Here is a 21880-nt window from a genome sequence, read left to right on the forward strand (position 1 = left end):
CCGAAAGCCCCCCCATGAAGGATGGAATCTTTTCTCCCAGGCACATGTTAAAAATACACAAATCCACACAGACAAGCAAACATACAAAACATTCACCCCACATTTAACCCACACACACACCCAACAAACAACATTAAAAATTAGTTAATCCTCTTCAAGCAGCGATGGCAGTCTCGAGCCCCCCATCCAAAAGCAAACCGCAGTAACGGCACCAGGACAGCAGCACAGCACCAAGCAGTAACAGCAGCACCCACACGCGAACAAAAAGCGGCGAAGGTAGCAAAGATGTAAGCCGCAATGGTAGTGTCCTGGGCAGCGGCACGGCCGTCAGCGGTAATAAAAACGCCTGCAACCCGCGGCGGCGACAACAGGCCGCAGTGACGAAGTCCACCGGCAGCAGCACGGCCCCCCCGGCGATGACAACGCCCTACGCGCAAGCGGGCGGCGGCAGCAATGGCAGCAGGACGGGTCACAGCGGAGTCCCCAGCAGCAACACGCCCCTCAGCAACAGCGACAACATCCGCATGCAAGCTGGCCGACAGCGGCGGCACGGGCCGCGGCGACAGAGTCCCCAGCAGCAACATGCCCCCTAGCAGCAGCGACAGCGTACAAGCGGGCAGACGACGGCAATGACGGCGCGGGCCGCAGCAACGGAGTCCTCAGCGGCGGCGCGCCCCCCGGCAACGACGACAACGCCCGCACGCAAGCGGGCCGGCGATGACAACGACGGTGGCACAACGATGGCGGGCGGGCGAACAGGCAGCAGCAACGGCGGCAACGCAACACCGCCGGCAGCAGGGCCCAAACAGTACAAAGTGATACTTCTCTGTTCTTCTATAGGGTTTGTATCCAGAGATAACTATGCCCCGCAGGCTTTCTCCTTTTCACCAGGTTTCTATTCTGCCCACTATATTTATGCTCTCCTTTAAAGCCAAGCATCTCAGCAAACCCATCTTGGCTTAGAGGCCTCTATGTTTAGCATATAAACACCAATGTACAATATTTTTGTTCGAATATCTTGGGCATGTGTGTTTTTGTTTTGTTTTGAATGGTTATCATGCCCCTCCCCTGCACTTTCATTGCCTAGTTTACCCTGCCCCTATTTGGACAATCATAGACATTTTCACCCTCATCCTTTTGGGATGATTTATCTTGAACCAGATGCTCCTCAGCTCCCGTTGGCTTTCCCCGAGCAATTAGTTTGAAAGCTGCTCTGCCACCTTTTTTATTTGAAGCATCAACAGTCTGGTTCTGCTAACAGTCTGGTTTTCATCACATCTGACTCAACATTTGTGTGTCAAGAGACCCAGACAAGTGTTTCATTTTAGGATGTCTCTCTTTTTTAAAGAAGTGGCCCCATCAGCGCTGTTGAACTTTCAGCCAAGGGCTAGCATGAGCCTATGTCTGGAAGAGGAGCCTCATTCATTCCACTGTTGCCTTATTCCCCATTGCTTTGCATACTTGTGAGTGTTGCTGCTTCCACCGGTAGTTAATCCGTGTAGAACATGGACATCAGAAAGGCATCCAAGGGCCACATAGCTATTTTAGCTGTTTTAAATATGTTTTTAAAGACTTTGTTTGACTATTGGAGGGCAACATCCGACCCCTGGGCCTAAGGTTCCTAACCTGTTGATTGGCGGGCAGGGATAGAGTATGTGCAAGTCAGGAGGGGATGTGACAGGGGAGGTGAGGGGCCAAGTCATTGAAAGACTGGGCGGCAGGCGCTGGAAAGGTGCTGTAGGCAGACCACGCCAGCATAGGGGAACAGGGGGTAGATGCATTATACCCATCTCCTGTTCCGGGTCTGCCCACAACCAGACGATAACTGGGGGACACAAGGTTCCTACCGACCTTCGTCTGCTGTTGTGCAATGCCAGGTCTGTGGTACAAAAAACTTCACTCATCCATGACATGATCTTGGATGAGTGTGCAGACCTGGCATGTATTACGGAGACTTGGCTGCATGAGGCCTCTGCTCCCATTCTTGAGGCCATGTGTCCGCCAGGTTTCCGCTGCGCACAGCAGCCGAGGGTGGGCAGGCGGGGAGGGGGTGTGGCAGTCATTTACCGGGGGTCCTTGGTTTTTGCCAGATCTCCTCTCCATAGGACCAAGTTTGTTGACTGCATGTACTGGAGGTTGGGCCCGAAGGGCAGTTTAGGGATCCTGCTTGTGTACCGCCCACCCCGCTGCACAGCAGACTCTCTGGCCGAGGTGCTGGAGGTGGTCTCGGCTGGACGGGCATTGTCCCCAGAATTGTTAGTGCTGGGTGACTTCAACGTGCATGCCGGGACCACTCTCACTGGAGCCCCTCGGGATTTCCTGGAAACCATGGCTTCCTGGGAACTGCACCTCAGTAATACTGGGCCCACCCATGTAGCCGGTCATGCTCTCGACCTTGTATTTGTCCTGGGAGAGGAGAAAAGTGCTCTGAAGTTGGGAGTGGTTCTTTCCACTCCTGTGTCATGGTCAGATCACCATCTGGTAAACATGGACTTCACGCTGCCACACCCTCTCCGCAGGGGTGATGGACCTATTAGAATGGTCCGCCCCAGGCGCCTGATGGATCCTGATGGATTCCTGACTGCGCTAGGGGAATTGGAACCTGCTGAAGGTTGCCCGGTTGAAACCCTGGTGATGGAGTGGAATGGAAAGATCACCGGGGCATTAGACCGGGTGGCTCCAAAACGTCCTCTCCCCCTGAATAGAACTCAGTTAGCACCGTGGTATACACCACGGCTGCGTATTCTGAGACGGGAGGTGAGGCGACTAGAACGCCGGTGGTGGAAATCCCGCTCCGAAGGTGTCCGGACACAAGTTAGAGCAGCAGTAACTGCCTACCAAGTGGCAATAAGGACAGAAAAGAAGGCTTTCTTTACTGCCTCTATTGCGTCTGCAGAGTGCTGTCCCAGGAGGTTGTTCCAAGTGGTCCGAAGCCTGGTCGGTCCAGTTGCTCAGGAACCCTCGGAACAGTCAAAAGCCTCCTGTGACACTTTGGCTAAGCACTTTGCTGATAAAATCGAACACATACGGAGCTCAATCCCGTGCACCATGGATACAGTGAATGAATTGGAGTTGACCGGTTGCATGCCGGTATGCTGGGATCATTTTCAGCCTCTCTCTTCTGAGGATGTGGACAAGGTGCTCTCGACTGTAAGGCCTACCACCTGTCTAACTGACCCTTGCCCATCGTGGCTCATCATGAGATGCAGAGAGAAGTTGGGTGAGGGGATCAAGGCGGTGGTAAACGCATCCTTGAAAGAGGGTGTGATGCCATCAGCCCTCAAGGAGGCAATTGTAAAGCCCATCTTAAAGAAGCCCTCCTTGGATCCCCAAGTTTTTAATAACTTTCGCCCAATTTCGAATTTACCATTCTTGGGCAAGGTCATTGAGCAAGTGGTGGCCAATCAGTTGTCGACATACTTGGATGAAACAGATTACTTAGATCCATACCAATCGGGCTTCAGGACTGGTCACGGAACTGAAACAGCCTTGGTTGCTCTGGTAGATGATATGAGGAGAGCATTAGATAGGGGAGAATTTACCTTCCTTGTCCTCCTTGATCTCTCAGCGGCTTTTGATACTGTCGACCACAGTATCCTTTTATATCGCCTAGAGGGATTGGGAATAGGAGGCACTATATTACGGTGGTTCCGCTCCTTTCTCTCTGATAGGTACCAACAGGTGGCATTGGGGGAGGAGGTTTCAGACCCTTGGCCTCTCAATTGTGGTGTGCCACAGGGTTCTATTCTCTCTCCCATGCTATTTAGCATCTATATGAAGCCGCTGGGGGCAATCATCAGGAGATTTGGGCTGCAGTGTCACCAATATGCAGATGACACTCAGCTCTATCTCTCATTTAAATCTTCACCAGAGTTGGCTGTGGAGACCGTGTCCAAGTGCCTGGAGTCCGTGAGTGGATGGATGGGAAGGAATAGGCTGAAACTGAACCCCGACAAGACCGAGGTACTGCTCGTGGGGTACAAGAGAAGGTTGGGAACCGTTGACCTGAAGTTCAGTGGGGTGAGTTTACCCCTAAAGGACCAGGTCTGCAGCCTCGGGGTTGTACTTGATTCCAAGCTGTCCATGGAGGCTCAGATTTCGGCTGTGAGCCGGGCAGCTTGGTACTAACTACACCTTATATGTAGGCTGCAACCCTACCTTCCTGTTCATCAGCTCCCACTGGTAGTACATGCCCTGGTCACCTCTCGATTAGATTACTGTAATGCGCTCTACGTGGGGTTACCCTTGAAAACGGTCCGGAAACTACAACTTATTCAAAATGCGGCGGCTCGATTACTCACAAACAGTCGTCGCCGGGACCACATCATGCCAGTGTTGTTCGATCTACACTGGCTTCCAGTTGTTTTCCGAGCACAATTCAAGGTGTTGGTTTTAACCTTTAAATCCCTACACGGTCTCGGCCTAGTTTATCTAAAGGAGCACCTACAACGCCACCAATCATGCCGCCTGACAAGATCGGCCACACAAGGCCTTCTCTCAGTCCCGCTAACCAAAGCAGCTAGGTTGGTGGGCACTAGAGAGAAGGCCTTTTCAGTGGCGGCCCCCACCCTCTGGAACTCCCTCCCACAAGATCTTCGGCACATCTCTTCCCTGAATATGTTCCGCAAGGCCTTAAAGACCTGGCTTTTTCAGCAGGCTTTCGGGACTTCTGGGGAGGCTTAATATTCTTCTGTTTTAAATGCCTCCTATTATGTATTGTTTGCTCTTATAATTTATATATTTCACTGTATTTTTATATTGTATTCTGCCATATTTATTGTATGTACGTCGCCTAGAGTGGCCATTGGCCAGATAGGCGACACATAAATTAATTTTATTATTATTATTATTATTATTATTATTATTATTATTATTATTATTATTATTATTAACCTCTGGCTTAGATAGTAACTAAGGCCTCACCGGTACGAGCATCCCAGGAGTGGAATTCTGCTTTTGGGGCACTTTTGCCAGCACAAGGGGGCAGCATTTTTAAGTGATCTTCCTTTTCCCTGAAGCCCCTTTACCCCTCAAAAATCTGGCTTGGAGGGTTGGATGACTCTCCAGAGCTGCATAAGAAAGGGCTGCAGGGGAAAGTGGAGATCAGTGAAAAGTGGTGCACGATCCTACACTCCTGGATCTTGTTTTCCTCAGCAAACAGAAGAAGCTCCTCCATTCACAAAGGTCTACTTAGAATTCATATTAGCATTAGAATACAACTGCATGGCGCACTTGTGGGTGAGATCCACAAAAGGGCCATGGCTTACCCTATGTTGGATTGCACCGGTGGTGCTACCGCTATACACATATAGGATAATAAATTAAGAAGTTGATCTCAAAATGCATTTTTGGCTTGAAAGTGTATCCTGGATAGAGATGTGCTAAAATTCTGCCCAATTCAGATTTGTTACCAAATCTTCCATTAATTCACTTACTCACTATTGTTGCAGATTGAATTATTTTGTAGTGATTTTCCGTGGCTATTTTCGGGAATAAAATATTGTTCAAAATATTGATATAAATATTTTAATTTATCAATATTTCCTTTAATTTAATGACATTTCCTTTCAAATATTGATATTAATATCAATGTTTTTTTCTGAGGGGGAAAAACGCATTGGTAAAAGCAGCAGCCTGAGGACAAAGAACAAACTCGAATCTGTCAGCCTGTCAGGTCGACAGAATGCTTCTGAACCAGCACCGGCCAACAGATCCCATCCCTAGTCCTGGGTTTGAAAAGATTGACACCAGTTACTCTAGAGCAGGAAGAAAGAACCTGTGGTCTTCCAGGTGTTGTTGGACTACAACTCCCATCAGCCCCAGTCAGCATGGCGAATGGTAGTCCAACAACATCTGGAAGGTCACAGTACCCCATCCCTGCTCTGTAGGCTTAGCCCCTACTACTGATGATCTAGACAGGTATGATGGTTTTCAAAAACATAAACTAAGACAAAGTACAGCATTGCATAAGTGGGAACAGGTGGTGGATGGCATTCAAAACCAGAGAAGTCAGAACAGACAAGAATAAACTGAAGTTTGGTTCATGTAGATCTGCCCACAATATCCATCTGATGACGGGAATTTGGAAGATATAATCACAAGGCATGGGCTCTGATTAAAGCAGCCAGCTGCAAAAGAAGATTCGGCTCTTGTGCCTTAAGTTGTGAGGAAAAGGGAATTTCAGGAGATGTAGCAGCTTGTTATGCAAGCTGGAACCAGGGCCAGCTCTACATATGGCAGAGTGAGGCAGCTGCCTCAGGCAGCAGGTACTGGGGGTGGAGAATGGCACTGAGGTGTTGCAAGACAAAACTTTGGGCACCATGTAACCTGCCTAAACCACCTAAGCTAGACTATTGGCTCCCGCCCCAAACAAGATGGCAGTCAAGAAGTCAAGAAGAGATTCAGCAACAGACAAAGAGACATTACAGTCCAAGAGCTCTTACAAGGCAATGGGATGGCAGGGGGAAGCCCGGTCTAGGAGCAAGGGCTAAGGTTCAGGAGTCCAAGATGAGCAACAAGAAGTTCAAGACCCCATGCGAGCTGTGAAGTTGTTCCAACAAATTCTCATGCCCACCCACCAAGCTTTAAAGCTGAGGCGGGGTGTGCTGACTCACAAGAATCCCTAGTCCTGCAGAAATGTCTTGCTTGCAGAAGTGTGTTCCATGCAGACGGATGCACCTCTTCTCATCTTTGGAGGTGTCATCTTGTCTTGGGAGACAAGGCTAAGCCTGCTGTCCCTCCAAATCCCTCCCCAGACTCCAACAATGCTTTCTCCCCTACTGTAAAGGAGGGAGGAGCTGGAGCTCCTGCCACACCATCAAAGCCAGATGGGTTCATTGGGAGGGGAGGGTCCCATCCACCAGACTCTGCTCCAGTGTTCCAGCCTCCCCCCCATTCCTCCTTGTGTCCCTCATCTTTCTTCAGAGTCCACCATCCCAGTTCTGGGACTGACGATGCCTGGCACATCACCAATACTGAATAGTCAACTATCAGCTTGGCTGACATATGGACATAGACTGGGGGTACCATCTTGGCCTCACCTTCAGGCAGCAAAACGCTTTCAGCCAACCCTGACTATGCCTGCTGAAATTCCTACTTCTACATAGCCTCACCTCCTTGCATCTGGCCACCCCAGCTGTAACATAGATCTCACTGCTACATCTTTGGGTATCTAGAAATTTTACCTCTTTGTTGTGACTGGAAGATACATGTAGCCAGTCTATGTGAGAGTACTTAAAGTCATTCACTGCTACAACATTTCCTCTTTTGAATCCTTCCTTGATTTCATTCATCTCGAGATCTCCCTGGGCTTTTTGATCAGAGGGCCAATAGCATGCACCCAGTATTGAATTACTCTTGGGACCCACTCTCACCACTCACAATTTTGTGGTAGAATCTGCCCAGTTTGGGTTTTTGAGCTTGCTGGACTCAATACCCTCTTTGACGTACAGAGTGATGCCATCTCCAGTATGTCTTCCCCTATCCTTCCTATAGAGCTTATATCCAGAGATAACTGTCCCATTCATTCTCTCCATTCCACCAGGTTTCCATTATGCCCACTATATCAATGCTGTCCTCTAAGACCAAGCACTGCAGCTCTCCCAGCTTGGCTAGGAGGCTTCTAGCATCAGCGTATAAACACCTGTATACAGTGTGTCTGTTCAAGTACCGTTGCTGGCTGTGTTTTGGCCTATGGTGCTTTGGCCTCTCTGAATAGCTATCCTGTGCCCCTGAATTCACAATGCCAAGTACTGTGCCTCTCCCTTTAAATTTCCATCCATTTTTTCATCTTCATCTCTGGGAAGAGGGATTGATTGACAGTTGTGGTTCTGTCAGGGGAACAGGTGTCTTCTAGCAACTCTCAGCACCCTTCACAAACTATCCTTCCCAGGATCCTTTGGGTGAAGCCATGACTGTTTAAAGTGGAATAAATGTATGATGTGAATGTGGCCTGAGAGTTCCCTGGCCTTCTCTCTCAGGTGGAGCCTTCAGGCAATAACTAAATATGGGGTGGTATTCAACTAAATCCTACTCAGAAGAGACCCATTCAAATAAATGAACCTAATTGAGTCATGTCTATTAACTTCAATGGGTCTAATCTGAGTGGGACGTAGCATGGAGTACCATCCCTGGTCTCCTCAGCAGCCATTGCCTGGTTGGTGCTTGGTGGTGCAGATTGGGGCAAGGCACCAGCAAAGGCAAGCCCCAGCAACCCATCACACTCAGCCATACCCACCTTAACTAAAGACTCTATGATGCATCAAGGAACAAAACTCAGAGAAGGTATGTTTTTTTTAAAAAGTTCTGCTCTTTTACTACCCGATGGCATATAACCGGACTCAGCCTAAATCTGTTAAATTAATGAGCAAAGGGCAAACCAAACCAAAAATTCTACTTAGGTTTTGTTTATCGTAGAACAGTGGATCAGAGACGTGGGAGGAAATGCAGTGTGTGGGGTGGACAGGGGCTGAAAGGCTTTCAGGGAGCGTAGAGGCAAACAGAATGTGATTGTACGTGAGAGCAGCCCCATGCTGATGTGATAATAAATTCAAATTTCTCATTTCTGTAGAAAGTTGACCACAGGCACTTCATCAATCAGTATTTTGATTTGTAATGTGTTCCATATGGCCCTCAGTCATTACTTAATGGGGAACATCCCATCTGCAAACATCTGACTCCAAGCTCAGAATCAGGAGAGCTCCTCATGTTTCAACCACGTTTTCCCAGAAACTGAACACTCAGCAGCATATTCATTTTTTTCCCCTGACAACCACCGCTAATGAGAAACAGTCCAGTGCCTCACCAAGACAGTTACGGCCGTGAATATTTCATATTAACAGGGAGAAAATCCCAGGCTTCATTGAGATGATGAATATGCCTAAAGTATGTTACCATGCCAATAACATCCTCAAAAGACCTTTCCTGCCCTGCATGAAGATTTGTGAATCTCTTATTTGATGCAATCTAGTGCTGTAATTTATTTTGTATGTCTCTCTAATCATGTCCTCTCTGTGAGATGAGGCTTGGTGATGACTTGAGAATTACTGCCATGACATGATGTGAAGTGGTGTTATGCAACCACAGGGCTTTTCCGGGGCCCAGAATTAATTGGAATGTCAAGGACACATGAAGCAAAAGTTGAACGTATCACTCAGCACATGCAGAGAATAGCTACCGCATTGATGAGTAACCTGAGATTGCGGCAGCGTTTAGGGCACATCAGCCAGGACTGATGAAGGAAGAGATGGGATATGTTCATTCTGTGAACTTCCTTAAGTAACTTATCTTAGGATCCAAACCCAAATTGCTAAGATGCATTCTCAAGGACATTGATTTGTTTGGGATGTGAGATCCACAGGTCACTTATGCGCATATTACTTGTGTCAGCTCTTTCTCCCTCTAATTAGGGCAGACCCTCCCATTAGGCAACCTGGGACACTTGTCCCAAGTGGTAGATCAAGAGAAGCAGTGGATTCCAACCCCAGTACTGCCCACCCTCCCCTGCCACCCCACTGCCTCACAAGCCATTGTTGATCCAGGTGGCCTACAGAGTGCCTGTGCTATCACAGCAAAGAATGATTAAGCATTAGGCAGTAGTTGCTGCCACAGTAAAGTGGCTCCTATGGGACTATGAACCCATTTTGGCCTGGTTGCTGCAATGCCTCAGTCTCAGGAAGGACCTCACAAATATAGTGTCCTTTCTTAGCGTGAGGCACTGAGGAGTAAGAACCTGTAGGCTTACCTATGTGGTCACTGCTGGAGTGGCAGCAAAAGCTCAGGGACAGAGGAGGAAGAGGAGGTAGCAGCAGTGAGCTGCATTTATGCCCTATCCAACCAAATACAGCTTGCTCAGTGACTTGAAGGAATGAATTGCTGGGTAGGAGAATTGGTGGTGGTGGTATTGATTAGACTTGTTAGTTGATTTTTACCCAAAGGTCTCCAAGCAATTTGTAACACATTTTAAAACATAAATATAAATACATTATATTGTAAAAACAGAACAAAACAAACCCCATAACAGCCACAGGAAGCTTTGGGAGCACACTGGTAACAAAACAACATCATCTCAGTCAATCAGAAGCCTGGGAATAAAGATAAGTGTTTATCTGGCACTGAAAAGATGTTAGTAAAAGCACCAGGCATTCCACAGATGGGGAGGCACAACTCCTTCAGAGGGAGGACCTGGAGAAGGGCCTAAGAATAAGTTCATCCAGGTAGGTTCATATTGGGAGAGGCGTTCCAAACGATATTGGGGTCCTGAGCCGTAAAAAGCTTAATAGATCAAAAACAATACTTTGAATTGGGCTTGGAAGCACATAGTCAGATTAAATGAAAAATGGGGACAGAGAGAGAGAGAGAGAGAGAGAGAGAGAGAGAGCGCAGAGTTGACTCAAAACATTTCACTGCCTGAGCTGAAGAACAAGATGATGCCCTCTCCATTCCAATACAGAAACTGACCAGGCTAGAAGCTGGATCTTATTTCAGAATCAATAGTTCATCTCCCCAGGTGCTCCTCTGTCTATGCGTTGTTCATATTATATCCCAGAGTTCCCCAACATGCTGACCGTTGGATGTTTTGGACTCCAAGTCCCATTAGCCCCTGTCAACATAGCCAATGGTCAGGGGTGGTGGTATTTGTAGTCCAAAACAGCTGGAGGACACCAGATTGTGGAAGGTTGCTATTTTCCATGTGTCAAAACTCTATGCCTTGATATATGCCAAGCCCACATGACCATACCTCTTTGGAGGATTTTCTTCCCCCTGACAATCCTTCCCTTGATTCTACAGGATTTAAAAATGGGGACTATTTCCTCTGAAGATTTGTTATCTAATCTCATCAGTTTTGACCTTAAGAGTAATCATAAACTCCACAGGGATAGAGGACCAAATGTTATGGTCCACCTGCAGCTTAGCCATAGGTCCTGCTGAACCCTGGACTCCACTAGGAATAAGGATATGATCCGTGATATCAATATACTGAGCCTATTTGCAGTGCCACATCCTGGTATTTGGAGAAGCTGAAGGCAATGAAATGGCCAGGTCGATGGCTGGAGTGGAAATGGTGGACGTCCCATCATGATTGTGACCAAAAGCTGTTAAGAATCCATTTCTGATCTTATTGCGTGGTGGTGATGGGAGCAAAGAGAACTTACTTTTCTATCACTATGGTGTCTGTTCAACATCATCCAATGGCTGTCCTTTGGGTGATGAAGGGTCATTTGGGAACTGGGCCTGGATTCAACAATTTGAACCCCTGAAGGCCTGCAGTGACTAGCTCAGTGACATTTTGCAGAGAAAGTTGCTCATACTGTGCTGACCTGGGCATCATTGTTCTGAGAGGGTCAGAGATGGGTGGGACTAGAGCACCAACCAGACTTATTGTGATGGATACCTTCCAGCCTATGTTGCCTGAGGATGTGGGCACGGATCTTGGAGTGATGAAACTCACACCTGTCCACTAGATTTTTCCATCTTCTGATCCAGTGAGGCTATAGGAGTCCTAATCTGGTGCTTAGAGGTGGTTTTGGGATACATGAAGGCAAAGAAGCTGAGGTTAAATCCAAGTAAGATGGAGATGCTCTGGTTCGGGTAATCACCTTCTCCAGAAGATGGTTTACAACTTATCTTAGATAGGGTTGTACTCTCCCAAAAGAATGAGTACACAGTTTGGGGGTGGGGGTGGCTAGGAGTGTGTTTATCACCTTTGGTTGTTACATTCACTATTGTCCTATCTAGAGAGGTCTTACCTAGCTACAGTGGCCAGGGCAGTGAGACAGAGTCACAGAGCCACCCTTCTGACACCAGCATTGCTGTGGCTTACCTGGGCGGGGCAAGGGCAAGGAAGCAGCGAAGTTGTGGCTGTGTAGAAAAGTTGGTGGGCACATTATGATCGTGCCCATTCTTGCAAGTGTGGCTGATTCATTTATACTGGAAACTGTGCAGAGCTTCTCAAAGGTGCACAGACTGAGGAAACAGTTATCCTAGAATTTTTTTGTTAGCTCAGCCTAAATTTTAATCATCTGTGTCTTCTTTTAACACCAAACACAATCAGTTACAGATGGAGGTGGGTAGGGAGGAACCCAAGTGCCTTCCCATACCAAAAACTTTGACTCAGTTGCTAATAGAAAACAATCATGCCATCCACATTACTCAAGTGAACAGAAACCCTTGACTCTTAAGTTACAAATCTTATAATTTCTATGCAGCAAGCAGATTCATCATGGACATCAACACTAACACGCAATTCCAAGAATTTCTCCAAAAAGGTATAGCTTAAAGAAATTCCACATACTTTCACAGTACTGTGCATGTTTACTTAGAAGTAAGTCCTAATGATTTGAGTGGGATTTATTCCCAAGAGAGTGTGCTTCAGATAGCAACCAAAGTATTGTTAGTGTTGTCGAAATTCCTATCCTGACTTCTTCCCAAAGAAGCTCAGGAAGGCTAATGACAATTTCAAAAAAGAAAAAAAGGTAGGATAGTATTTAAAAACATAAAAGACACTGACTAAAAGCCTGTCCCACAAACATAACGCATAACATCACAGATGCAGTAAATAACAGTAACACCTGAGAAGATCCATCTATGGGCAGAATGCTTGAATGAACAAATACACCTTTAATTGGTGTTCAATAGCCATCAGGGAGGGGAACACCCAAACTTCTCAGGGATGGAGTTGCTTATTCAGGGTGCCACCACTTCATGTCACTACCCCATGGGGCATACATGTTGATGGGACAAGAGAACTTCCCCTACAGATCTTAAAGCACAGATGAGCAGATATTGGGAGCAGCAGTCCTTTAAATATTTGTTTAGGGTTTTGTACACTAGTATCAACACCTTGAATTGGGCCTGGTAGCATACAGGCATCCACTGCAGTGTTTAAGGATCGGCGTAACATAATCCTTCTCACTGTCCCACGTAATAGCCTGGCAGTAGCATTCTGCAGTAGATGCAACTTCCAGACATTTTCAAAGATAGCCCTCAGAGCCTGTGTAGAGCACATTGCTATAGTCCAACTGTGATTTGCATAGGAAAATTTCCTAATTTAAAATTTTCCAGGAAATTCACATCATTGGCTCCTCCACCAGACATTCTCTCTCCCCTCCTCATTGGATTGCTCTGCCCAGCTGCAATTCTATAATACACACTTACCTGGGAGACAGTGCCATTGAATGCAATGAAACTTCCTTCCAAGTAGACTTGAAGAGGCACGTACTGTTCATCTCAAACACGTCATTCTCAGGGCTGTCATCAAGTTATGCTACTCTGGATTCTTTGCATGAATATGTGGCAGCTAAATTGGGAACACATCAATATTTATAGTGTAAACATGCTCAGGGTAATTAGTCTTCTGGTGACATTTTGCACAAGGGAGCACATCTTTCTTGGAGTGGAGAAAGCATTGTTGCTCTGGGGCCCCTACAAACATTAATTTCTGGAAGGGAGTTCCGTGTTAGTCTGTTGCTGAAAAAACAAAACAAAACCTTATGTCATAATAAATTTGTTAAGTCATTAAGATGCCACAAGACTCTTTGTTGATTTTACCAACCGTAGTGTGGCTCTAGGGATCCTATCAAAACTTTCATGATTGTGGGAGAAATCATTACTATTTGTTTTTTAAAAAGAAAGAAGACCTTGCTCATTGTGTTTGACCTAGCAAGGCTGCGTACAGTTCCCAGAGAAAAGTCTGTGTGAGAGGCTGCACAGTTAGGCAGATGCATGTGAAAGGGATGCAGGCACAGCCAAGCGCACAGCTGTCTGAGCAATTCTTTGTGGTCATAGCTCAGAAATGCTCATATGCAGGCAATTTGCTCATGGGAACTGTGAAAAGAGGCTTTCTTTGGGCTGCATTTTCAATTCATGCAGCCCAGTAACCTTCCAAGTGTTGAATCCTGGCAGGAAATTGTGGCAGAATGTCATTCTCTAATGGGGGGGGGGAGGAGAGAGGAGGGGCTAAGTTGGAGTAAGGGCTGGCCAGACTTCAGCCTGGGAGCATGTTTTTACTGCCAGGTGCCTCAATCCGAAGGACATGGAAAGTAGGATATGGATATTTTACTATGTATATCTCCTGCTAAAAACAATTCATCTCCTAGTTGTTACTAGCACCTTTTCCAGACTGGGTTTGTCTTAATTGCAAATCAGTCACTCCAGAGAAATGTAGCAAGCATTCACACCATATGTTTAAAGTGCTATTATTCCACTTTGAACAGCCATGACTTCCCCCAAAGAATCTTGGGAAGGATAGCTTGTGAAGTGTGCTGAGACCTGTTAAGAGACCCCCTATTCTCTTCACAGAGCTACAACTGCCAGAGTGGTTTAACAATCAATCTATCTTCCCAGGGAACTCTGACATTGTAGCTCTATGAGGGATCTCCTAACAACTCTCAGCACCCTATACAAATTACAGAATATAAATACATACCAAGGTGGCAGTTATAGAGCTTTGAGGATGGAATGCTCAGAGGGGCTTCATTTGCAGAAGCTAAGTAGTGGTGGTACTGTCCTCCAGAATCAGGCCATGTGGTGCCAATGTGTCCAGAGAGTAAATCCAGAAATTCTCCCTTTTAATCAATGCTGCTGGATCTGCTGGCATCTCTATCGCTGTAATGGAAAAGCCCAACAGGCTGTGACCCTCGATGTTAAAATGCTTTGCAACTGGTTGCTCCACTTTTTTTGTCAAGATTGCCGAATTGTGGTTCCTGAAGTAGGTCAGTTGTGGTCTTTCCTACGTATTGGATATGACATCCTGGTCTTTTGCACTCAATGATGTAAACTATATTGCAGGACCTGCAGGTGATGTTCTGTTTGATGTAATATGTCCTGCCTGTCCTAGCGCTTGTAAAAGTGGCTGTCTCCCTGAGGTACACACAGATGATACAGCATTTGGAGTGACAAGAATGAGACCTAGGATTGGTGATAGGTGGCTTAAGCACAGCTGTCACCAACAGTCTGCGCAAATTAGGAGGTTGGCAAAATGCTATAACAGGAGGCCTGCTGATGGCTGTAGTAAGATGTTCAGAGTTTGCCAGCAATGGGTAGCTCTCCCTGATTGCTCGGTGATAGGAGATGCTGGATGGAAATCTACCACAAATGGAATCCGTTCCTCTCCGCTCTTTGACACCTCAGTATGATGGAGGAGGTTTTCTCTGGACAGAATGGAGGCTTGGTGGATGTTGCAATTGATAATATGTGGAGAATATCCTCTTAGAAGAAGGTGTTCTTTAAGTTCACTGATCCTTCTCTGGTATTTATCTTCAGTGTTGCAAATAAGTTTGATTCTCAGAGCTAAGCTATACACAATGTTCTTCTTTATATGCCTAGGATGGCAAGATTTCCAGTTTAAATAGGTGTGGGCATCAGTGGGTTTGCTGTAGAGATCAGTGGCTATTTTGTTGTTTTCAATGATGAGAAGGACATCCAGAAAAGGGATGTGGGGATTGTCATTTGTACTATTAAATGTAAACTTAATAGATGGATGGATAGAGTTGATGTGATTTTTAAATTGTTCCAAACTCTCTTTACCATTCGTCCAGACCATAAAGATGTCGTCAATGTATCGACACCATATAAGTGGTTTGTTGATGGCCTTTTTGAGGATCTCCTGTTCCAGTTTACCCATAAAGAGATTCGCATATGATGGAGCCATGCGAGTCCCCATAGCTGTGCCTTGTAGTTGCAGGTAGTGTTCTCCATTGAATGTAAAGTTGTTACAAGTCAGGACTAGTGTAGCTAAAGTAGTGAGAACCTCTGTTGGAGGATTGTTCATATCTCTGGTGTTAAGGAACTCATTTAAAGCCTGAATGATAGGATTCGGAAGCTTTATTGAAGTTCTGTTTGTTGCTTTCAAAACTGTCATATATATATATATATATATATATATATATATATATATATATAATGCACATCCCAGGATTCTTTGGGGAAAGCAATGACTGTTTAAAGTGGAATACTAGTGGAATAAATATGGTCTATATCAATATTTTTGTTTCCTACTGTTGCTTTCTTTCTTATTGTTAGATTGTTGTAGTTTTAACTATTTATTATGTATTTTATTGTTAACCACCTTGGGCATTTCATACAGAATGGCAGGATATAAATTGAACAAATGAATAAAGCAAAAACGTACACACAGTGGTACACATTTGCTTCCCATAGTTCCCCAAACTTACAGAGAAAGGCAAAACTGTTGGTCTTAAAGAAAACCTTGTATCCCACAAATGTTTGATGCATCTAAGTGTGCATTGTTAATATATGCAGAAGTTCCTTTATTCACCATTGTGCCATCTGAGCCAGCCTGTTGGCAGTGGGTGCTTCCTGATTGGTGATGACCAGTGACAGGGCCTTCTCAGAAGTGGCTCTGGGGCTGAATAAAGTTGTCATCCAAAACATCTGGAAGGCAATAGGTTGGTGAAGGGTGGCATAGTTAAACAATTAATGCAAATCTCACTAAAAGATGAAATCATAGTTATTCTATAATATTTATTTGTCATAAGTGCACCTCACATGGCAAGATTGAGATACAGCCATGGAGGGGGCGGGGAGAGAAGGGAAACACCATTACATCTGAGTAGAATAAACCCATGGTTGGGTTATGGGCTATACTGAAATATTACATGAGTTACATACCTCATAGTGAGATTTTCCTGATTAAAAAGCGCTGTATAAACACTTTCAGTTTCAAGATGCTCTCCTCCATTGTTTTCACCATTCTTCTTATATATAAAGAAGCAGAACCAACACAATTTGATTGGAAATTACTTCTGCACTGAGACCACACTGTCACCACTACCTTTACATGCATGTCTAGTTATACATGAATTCAATGGGATTTACTCACAGGTAGGGATGGAGGAGAAATTTGACTCAGTTTGCATTTAAAGCCAAATTTATCAAATTTGGATGTTGCAAAATAATATGAGAACCTAAATACAGTCATTCTTTGAAATCAGCACTTATCTGGATTTTACGATTAAGTTCTGCAACCAAATAATGTTTACAAAACTGCATGTGTGAGGGAAAAGTGTTTATTAGGAGAAAATCACACTAAAATGCTGGAGAATTTTCATGATGATTTTTTATTTTAAAAAATCGTAAATTGCTGCAGAATTGTGGAGAATGGAATTTAAGATTGGAAAAATAAACTGAGAGAACTGAAACTGATAGATCCTTTCATCCCTACTCATAGGGAAGTGTACTTAGAGTTGAAAAAGACAAGTGCCACCAAATACCATTATTATTAGTAAGCAGCAGCAACAGCAATTAATTATTAGTAATTATTAGTTATTAAGGATGTCATCAGATTGCATCTGATGAAGTGGGCTTGACCCCTCGAAAACTTATGCCATAATAAATTTCTTAGGTGCTACAAGACTCTTTGACTGTTTTTATTCATAATAGTTACATTTAAGTAAACACAGTCTCACAGTGTCACCGTATGGAATGGCAAAGTGTTAAAAGCATGCCACTCAAATCACTTCTTGGCAGAACAAACAGCCCATGAGTAAATATATTTACTACGAAATAAGTCCAGTTAGAAACAATCTCTGGAAGGGGATTCTGTTTGGAGCATGACAAATAAGAATCAACATATTTTTAGCTTTGTTCCATTCTAGTGAGATACACTAAGCAACAACGCACAGACCCTGACAGTGAGGGGTTTTGTTGTAGCAGCACACTGCTGCTGATGGGGGCGGGGATTCAAGGGAGGGGGGTGGAACTCCACAGACTTGATAAGGGATGCCGGGATGAATTGTGAGCTCTGTTCTCTGTTTTCTAAAGAGGGGCCAGCTTCTGCTACACTGAAGACCTTTATTCCCTGCCTGTGGGAAAGTGGTGGGCGAATGCTGCATTCTCAGTTACACTCCGCGCATGCAGATTTTAATTAGCTGGATTAAAAACAAGAGCTGGATCATGAATTTTTCCCGACTCTTCACTGCCACTGCCCCCTTCCCTACACGCACACACACACACAGGCTTCTGCAAGCTGCAAAATGAGGCATTTTTTTTAAAAAAAAGATTGTGACAGTTTGAGATGAAAGGTCATTCATGACAGGAACTTTGTGTGAGGGGAACATCATGTTTATCACGCCGATAAAGAGAAGCTCTGTCCGTCCAAGTCATCACAACAGTTGCTCGTGGAATAAGGAAATGAATGCGTGCATGTGGTGGTTGGTAGTTTGACAATTATTAGAGAGTAGTCCGAACTCTGTGGTTGATATTTCAAGGTGATGATGGCATCCAATTTGTTTGTTTGTTTGTCGCAGCTTCTATGTGTATCCCCATGTTTAATACAGGGGGCAGGCAGTGGGCAAATATGCACAATAAAACATCCGTTTGGAGGAGACAGTGTGAGGCTTGGGCCCCATCTGCACTATACATTTAAAGCACTATCATACCATTTTAAACAGTTATGCCTTACCCCCAAAGAATCCTGGGAAATGTAGTTTGTTAAGGGTGCCAAGATTCATTAAGAGACCCCTATTCCCCTCACAGAACTACAGTTCTCAGGGTGGTTTAACAGTCAGTCCCTCTAACTAGGGAACTCCAGGATGAATGTGTGAGTTGGGAAGTGAAAACTCCCTCCTAGAAATCTCAGGCACGAACTCACTACTAGGTGGTCTTAGGCAAGCCACCGTTTTGCTCAGTTCTCCATCTGTTGTACGGGGAGAATAAATTGATACTGTAAATTGATTACAGGGCTCTTGTAAGAAACAACATAATGGATGTGAGGAACTCTGAACACTTGGAACATGCCATATAAAATTGATGACGATGATATCGGCAACAGCTGCTAAGCAAAAAGTGTTCCTAACAATGACAGTTTTTTGTTACAGGCTGTCTAGAACTTCTGCTGCTCTCATCTCCTTCCCAACCAAGTTCGTCAACCACTGAGCTTTCCAAGCTTTCAGCCTCTCCAGACTGGTGGCTTTTTGCAGGTGTTTTCTGCTGCCTGCCAATGCAATATTGAGCATTAGTGGTGGATTTATGCTGGACGTTCTGCTTTATTGGTTGTCCTATGATGCTTCCCCAATGTTAGCACAACAAAAGCAGGACAAAAAATAAACTGGAATATTTGTGGGATAAAAAGTTACAAGATTTCAGTAGGAAGTTATAGGGCATTCAGTGATTGGAAATGAAGCAGTGTAACTGCCATGAAGCTTTTGCAGGCGCAAAAAGTACTGAAAGGGATTGCATAAAATTGCCCTGATACCATCGCGAGCACAAATAAACATGAATGCCCAATAAAAAAGATGTCTGGAAGGGCCCTATTTCTACATCCGATCCAGAAAAGAAAAGAAAAAGAGTAGGGTAGAGAGAAAAGGAGTACAGGAAATTTCTCAGGGGGTGAGCACTGACTCAAATTCCAGTCTTCTCAAGTAGAAAAAATAATGTATTTCACATTCTGAGTTTTGAATGCAGACAGAATGCATCCATGGCTGGCCAGAGGCACCCTGCCCTCCTGCCATCTATATGTGGATAGAATCCAGGCAGACTTCTGAGCCAGGCTTAGAAATGTGCTCACCACAAATGAGAGGCAAATGTTTAAAGCCCCCCACCAAAAAAACCTTCTGTTGCCTAGATCAAAAGTCCAAACAAGAAAAAAATCCTGGCTTCTCCCCTGTGCATCTCTGCTACTCTCTTCTGTCCTGAAATGCCACTCCCCAAACATTCCTCATGCCCTTTCTTTACTTTTAATCGTTGGTGGCTGGAGGAGCAGCAGAGACGCACAGTGAGAAAAGAAGAGAGAGCTTTTTTCCTATCCCTTCTCTCCATTCCTCTGACACTAGACCAGGGCACTGGTTATCACTGGAGATGTAGTTCTCCCAAGAACTGCTTCAACTGGTTGCAGAATATGGTCTGAAGGCACCATAGGGCCACCAGCTTACTAAAGCTAAGCAGTTCTGGTCAGTGCCAGGATGGAGTGGCCACATAAGAAATTCACGTACATAGTCTTGGGTTCTATGGTAGAAAAAAGGCAGGATATAAAGGTTAGTAAATAAATGAATAAATAAATAAATATCAGCATTTGGGTGGGACTGGAGAAGTGTTTCATATTTTGGTTCGAGAATATAAAAAGCAAAATAGCAAATTAAAATCAGGTATAAAACTAGATCAGAAAGAGCTCCATTTCATCAACTAGCCCAGCATTTCCTTTTATTTATTTATTATCTATCTATCTATTTATTTATTGCGTTTGTATACCGCCCCATAGCCGAAGCTCTCTGGGCGGTTTACAACAATTAAAAACATTAAAAACAAATATACAAATTTAAAAACACATTTTTTAAAAAAGCAATTTAAAAACACAAGCTAAAATGCCTGGGAGAAGAGGAAAGTCTTGATCTGGCACCGAAAAGATAACAGGGTTGGCGTCAGGCGCACCTCGTCAGGGAGATTATTCCATAATTTGAGGGCCACCACTGAGAAGGCTCTCTCCCATCTTGCCAGCCTCTGACCTTCCCTCGGACTAGGCACCCGGAGGAGGGCCTTTTATGTTGAGCGTAGTGTACTGGTGAGTTCATGGCGAGAGAGGCGTTCCATCAGGTATTGTGGTCCTAAGCCATGTAAGGCTTTATAGGTTAAAACCAGCACCTTGAATCAAGCTCGGAAACATACAGGCAGCCAATGCAAGCGGGCCAGAATCAGTTTTATATGTTCAAACCGTCTGGTCCCTGTTACCAATCTGGCCGCTGCATTTTGCACAAGCTGCAGTTTCTGAACCATCTTCAAAGCAGCCCCACATAGAGCGCATTGCAGTAATCTAACTTGGAGGTTACCAGAGCATGGACAAACCTCCAAGTTAGGAGGCACAAACCATCACATCCTTATAAGTTCAATTAATAGTTTTGCATTTGTAGGAAGGGATGGATTACACCCTTGGTTAACAAAACCAACCAAGTTGCTATGAACCATTAAGAAAGAAGAAAGGCTCACTTGGGAGAAAACTGATTAGGGCAAAAGCAACTATAAAAAACGGATTAAGATTATAAAGTGCTAAGGAAACAGACTCAGCCTGATCCTGTAGGAAAAGAGCCTATTAGTAGTTCAAATAAATAGAAGAGGAATATGTTGCTAATAATATGCCTCCAGATTCATATGATTAATTTGTAGTGGACAGCTGCATGCAACTGTTAACCAGGTTTAGCTGATGTGCGGCCCAATCCTGTGGTGGTTTTAAAAAAAGGATTGAAAATACAATGGTGCTTATTCCCTAGTAATTGTGGCAAATAGTGAAGCCTTAACATTGGAGAACAGTTGGCACTTTGATTGCAGACAATTCAAGATATGGAGCAAAATAGGTAAGGTTTACTAGTTATTTGAAAAATTGTTGGCAGTGTTAGACATTGTTTTCCTATTTCTTAAAAGGGAGGTTTAGGGATAGGGATGGAGGGGAAATCTGATTCAGTTTGCATTTAATGCCACATTTATCAAATTCACACTTTCCAAAAGAATATGAGAACTGAAATACAGACATCCTTGAAAATCCGCACATATCCAAATTTTCCAATGCAGTTCTCCAACCAAGGCAGCCCTGTAGCCAGCCTTTCTTCTAAGGTGGGGCAGCCACATTTATAGGTGAGGCATTTTGGGTGGAAGGCACATAGTGCCAGCCACTCCCCCCCCCCCTATTGGTAGAGAGGATGTGAAGGCCAGGCCAGGGAAAGGGAGAGTGAGCTTCCCCCTCACTCCTCCATGCAGAGAGTGTGTTAACATACATAATGGACTATGGAAAGGTCAAGTTAACAGATAATTTGGTATGAAGATCAGGAATTAAATGACTGGCATATTTTATGTTTCAAAAGAATGTTAAGGATACAGTCAACAGAATACCAAAAGGTGTAAAACAAACAAGTTTATGCTATAACTAAGAAGTTAA

At 44.7% G+C, this 21880-nt stretch overlaps 1 protein-coding gene across 1 annotated transcript in view; it reads left to right on the plus strand.

Moving 5' to 3' along the window:
• Window positions 1–629: 629 nt before the first annotated feature.
• LOC133384209 (uncharacterized) overlaps window positions 630–21880 on the plus strand; it is a 35707-nt gene continuing 14456 nt past the window's right edge. Inside the window, exon 1 of the mRNA XM_061626124.1 lies at window positions 630–891. Coding sequence (XP_061482108.1) covers window positions 630–891 — 262 coding nt within the window. The remainder of the gene's footprint in view (window positions 892–21880) is intronic.

This window comes from Rhineura floridana, chromosome 4 (assembly GCF_030035675.1).
Source record: "Rhineura floridana isolate rRhiFlo1 chromosome 4, rRhiFlo1.hap2, whole genome shotgun sequence".
Classification (NCBI taxonomy): domain Eukaryota; kingdom Metazoa; phylum Chordata; class Lepidosauria; order Squamata; family Rhineuridae; genus Rhineura; species Rhineura floridana.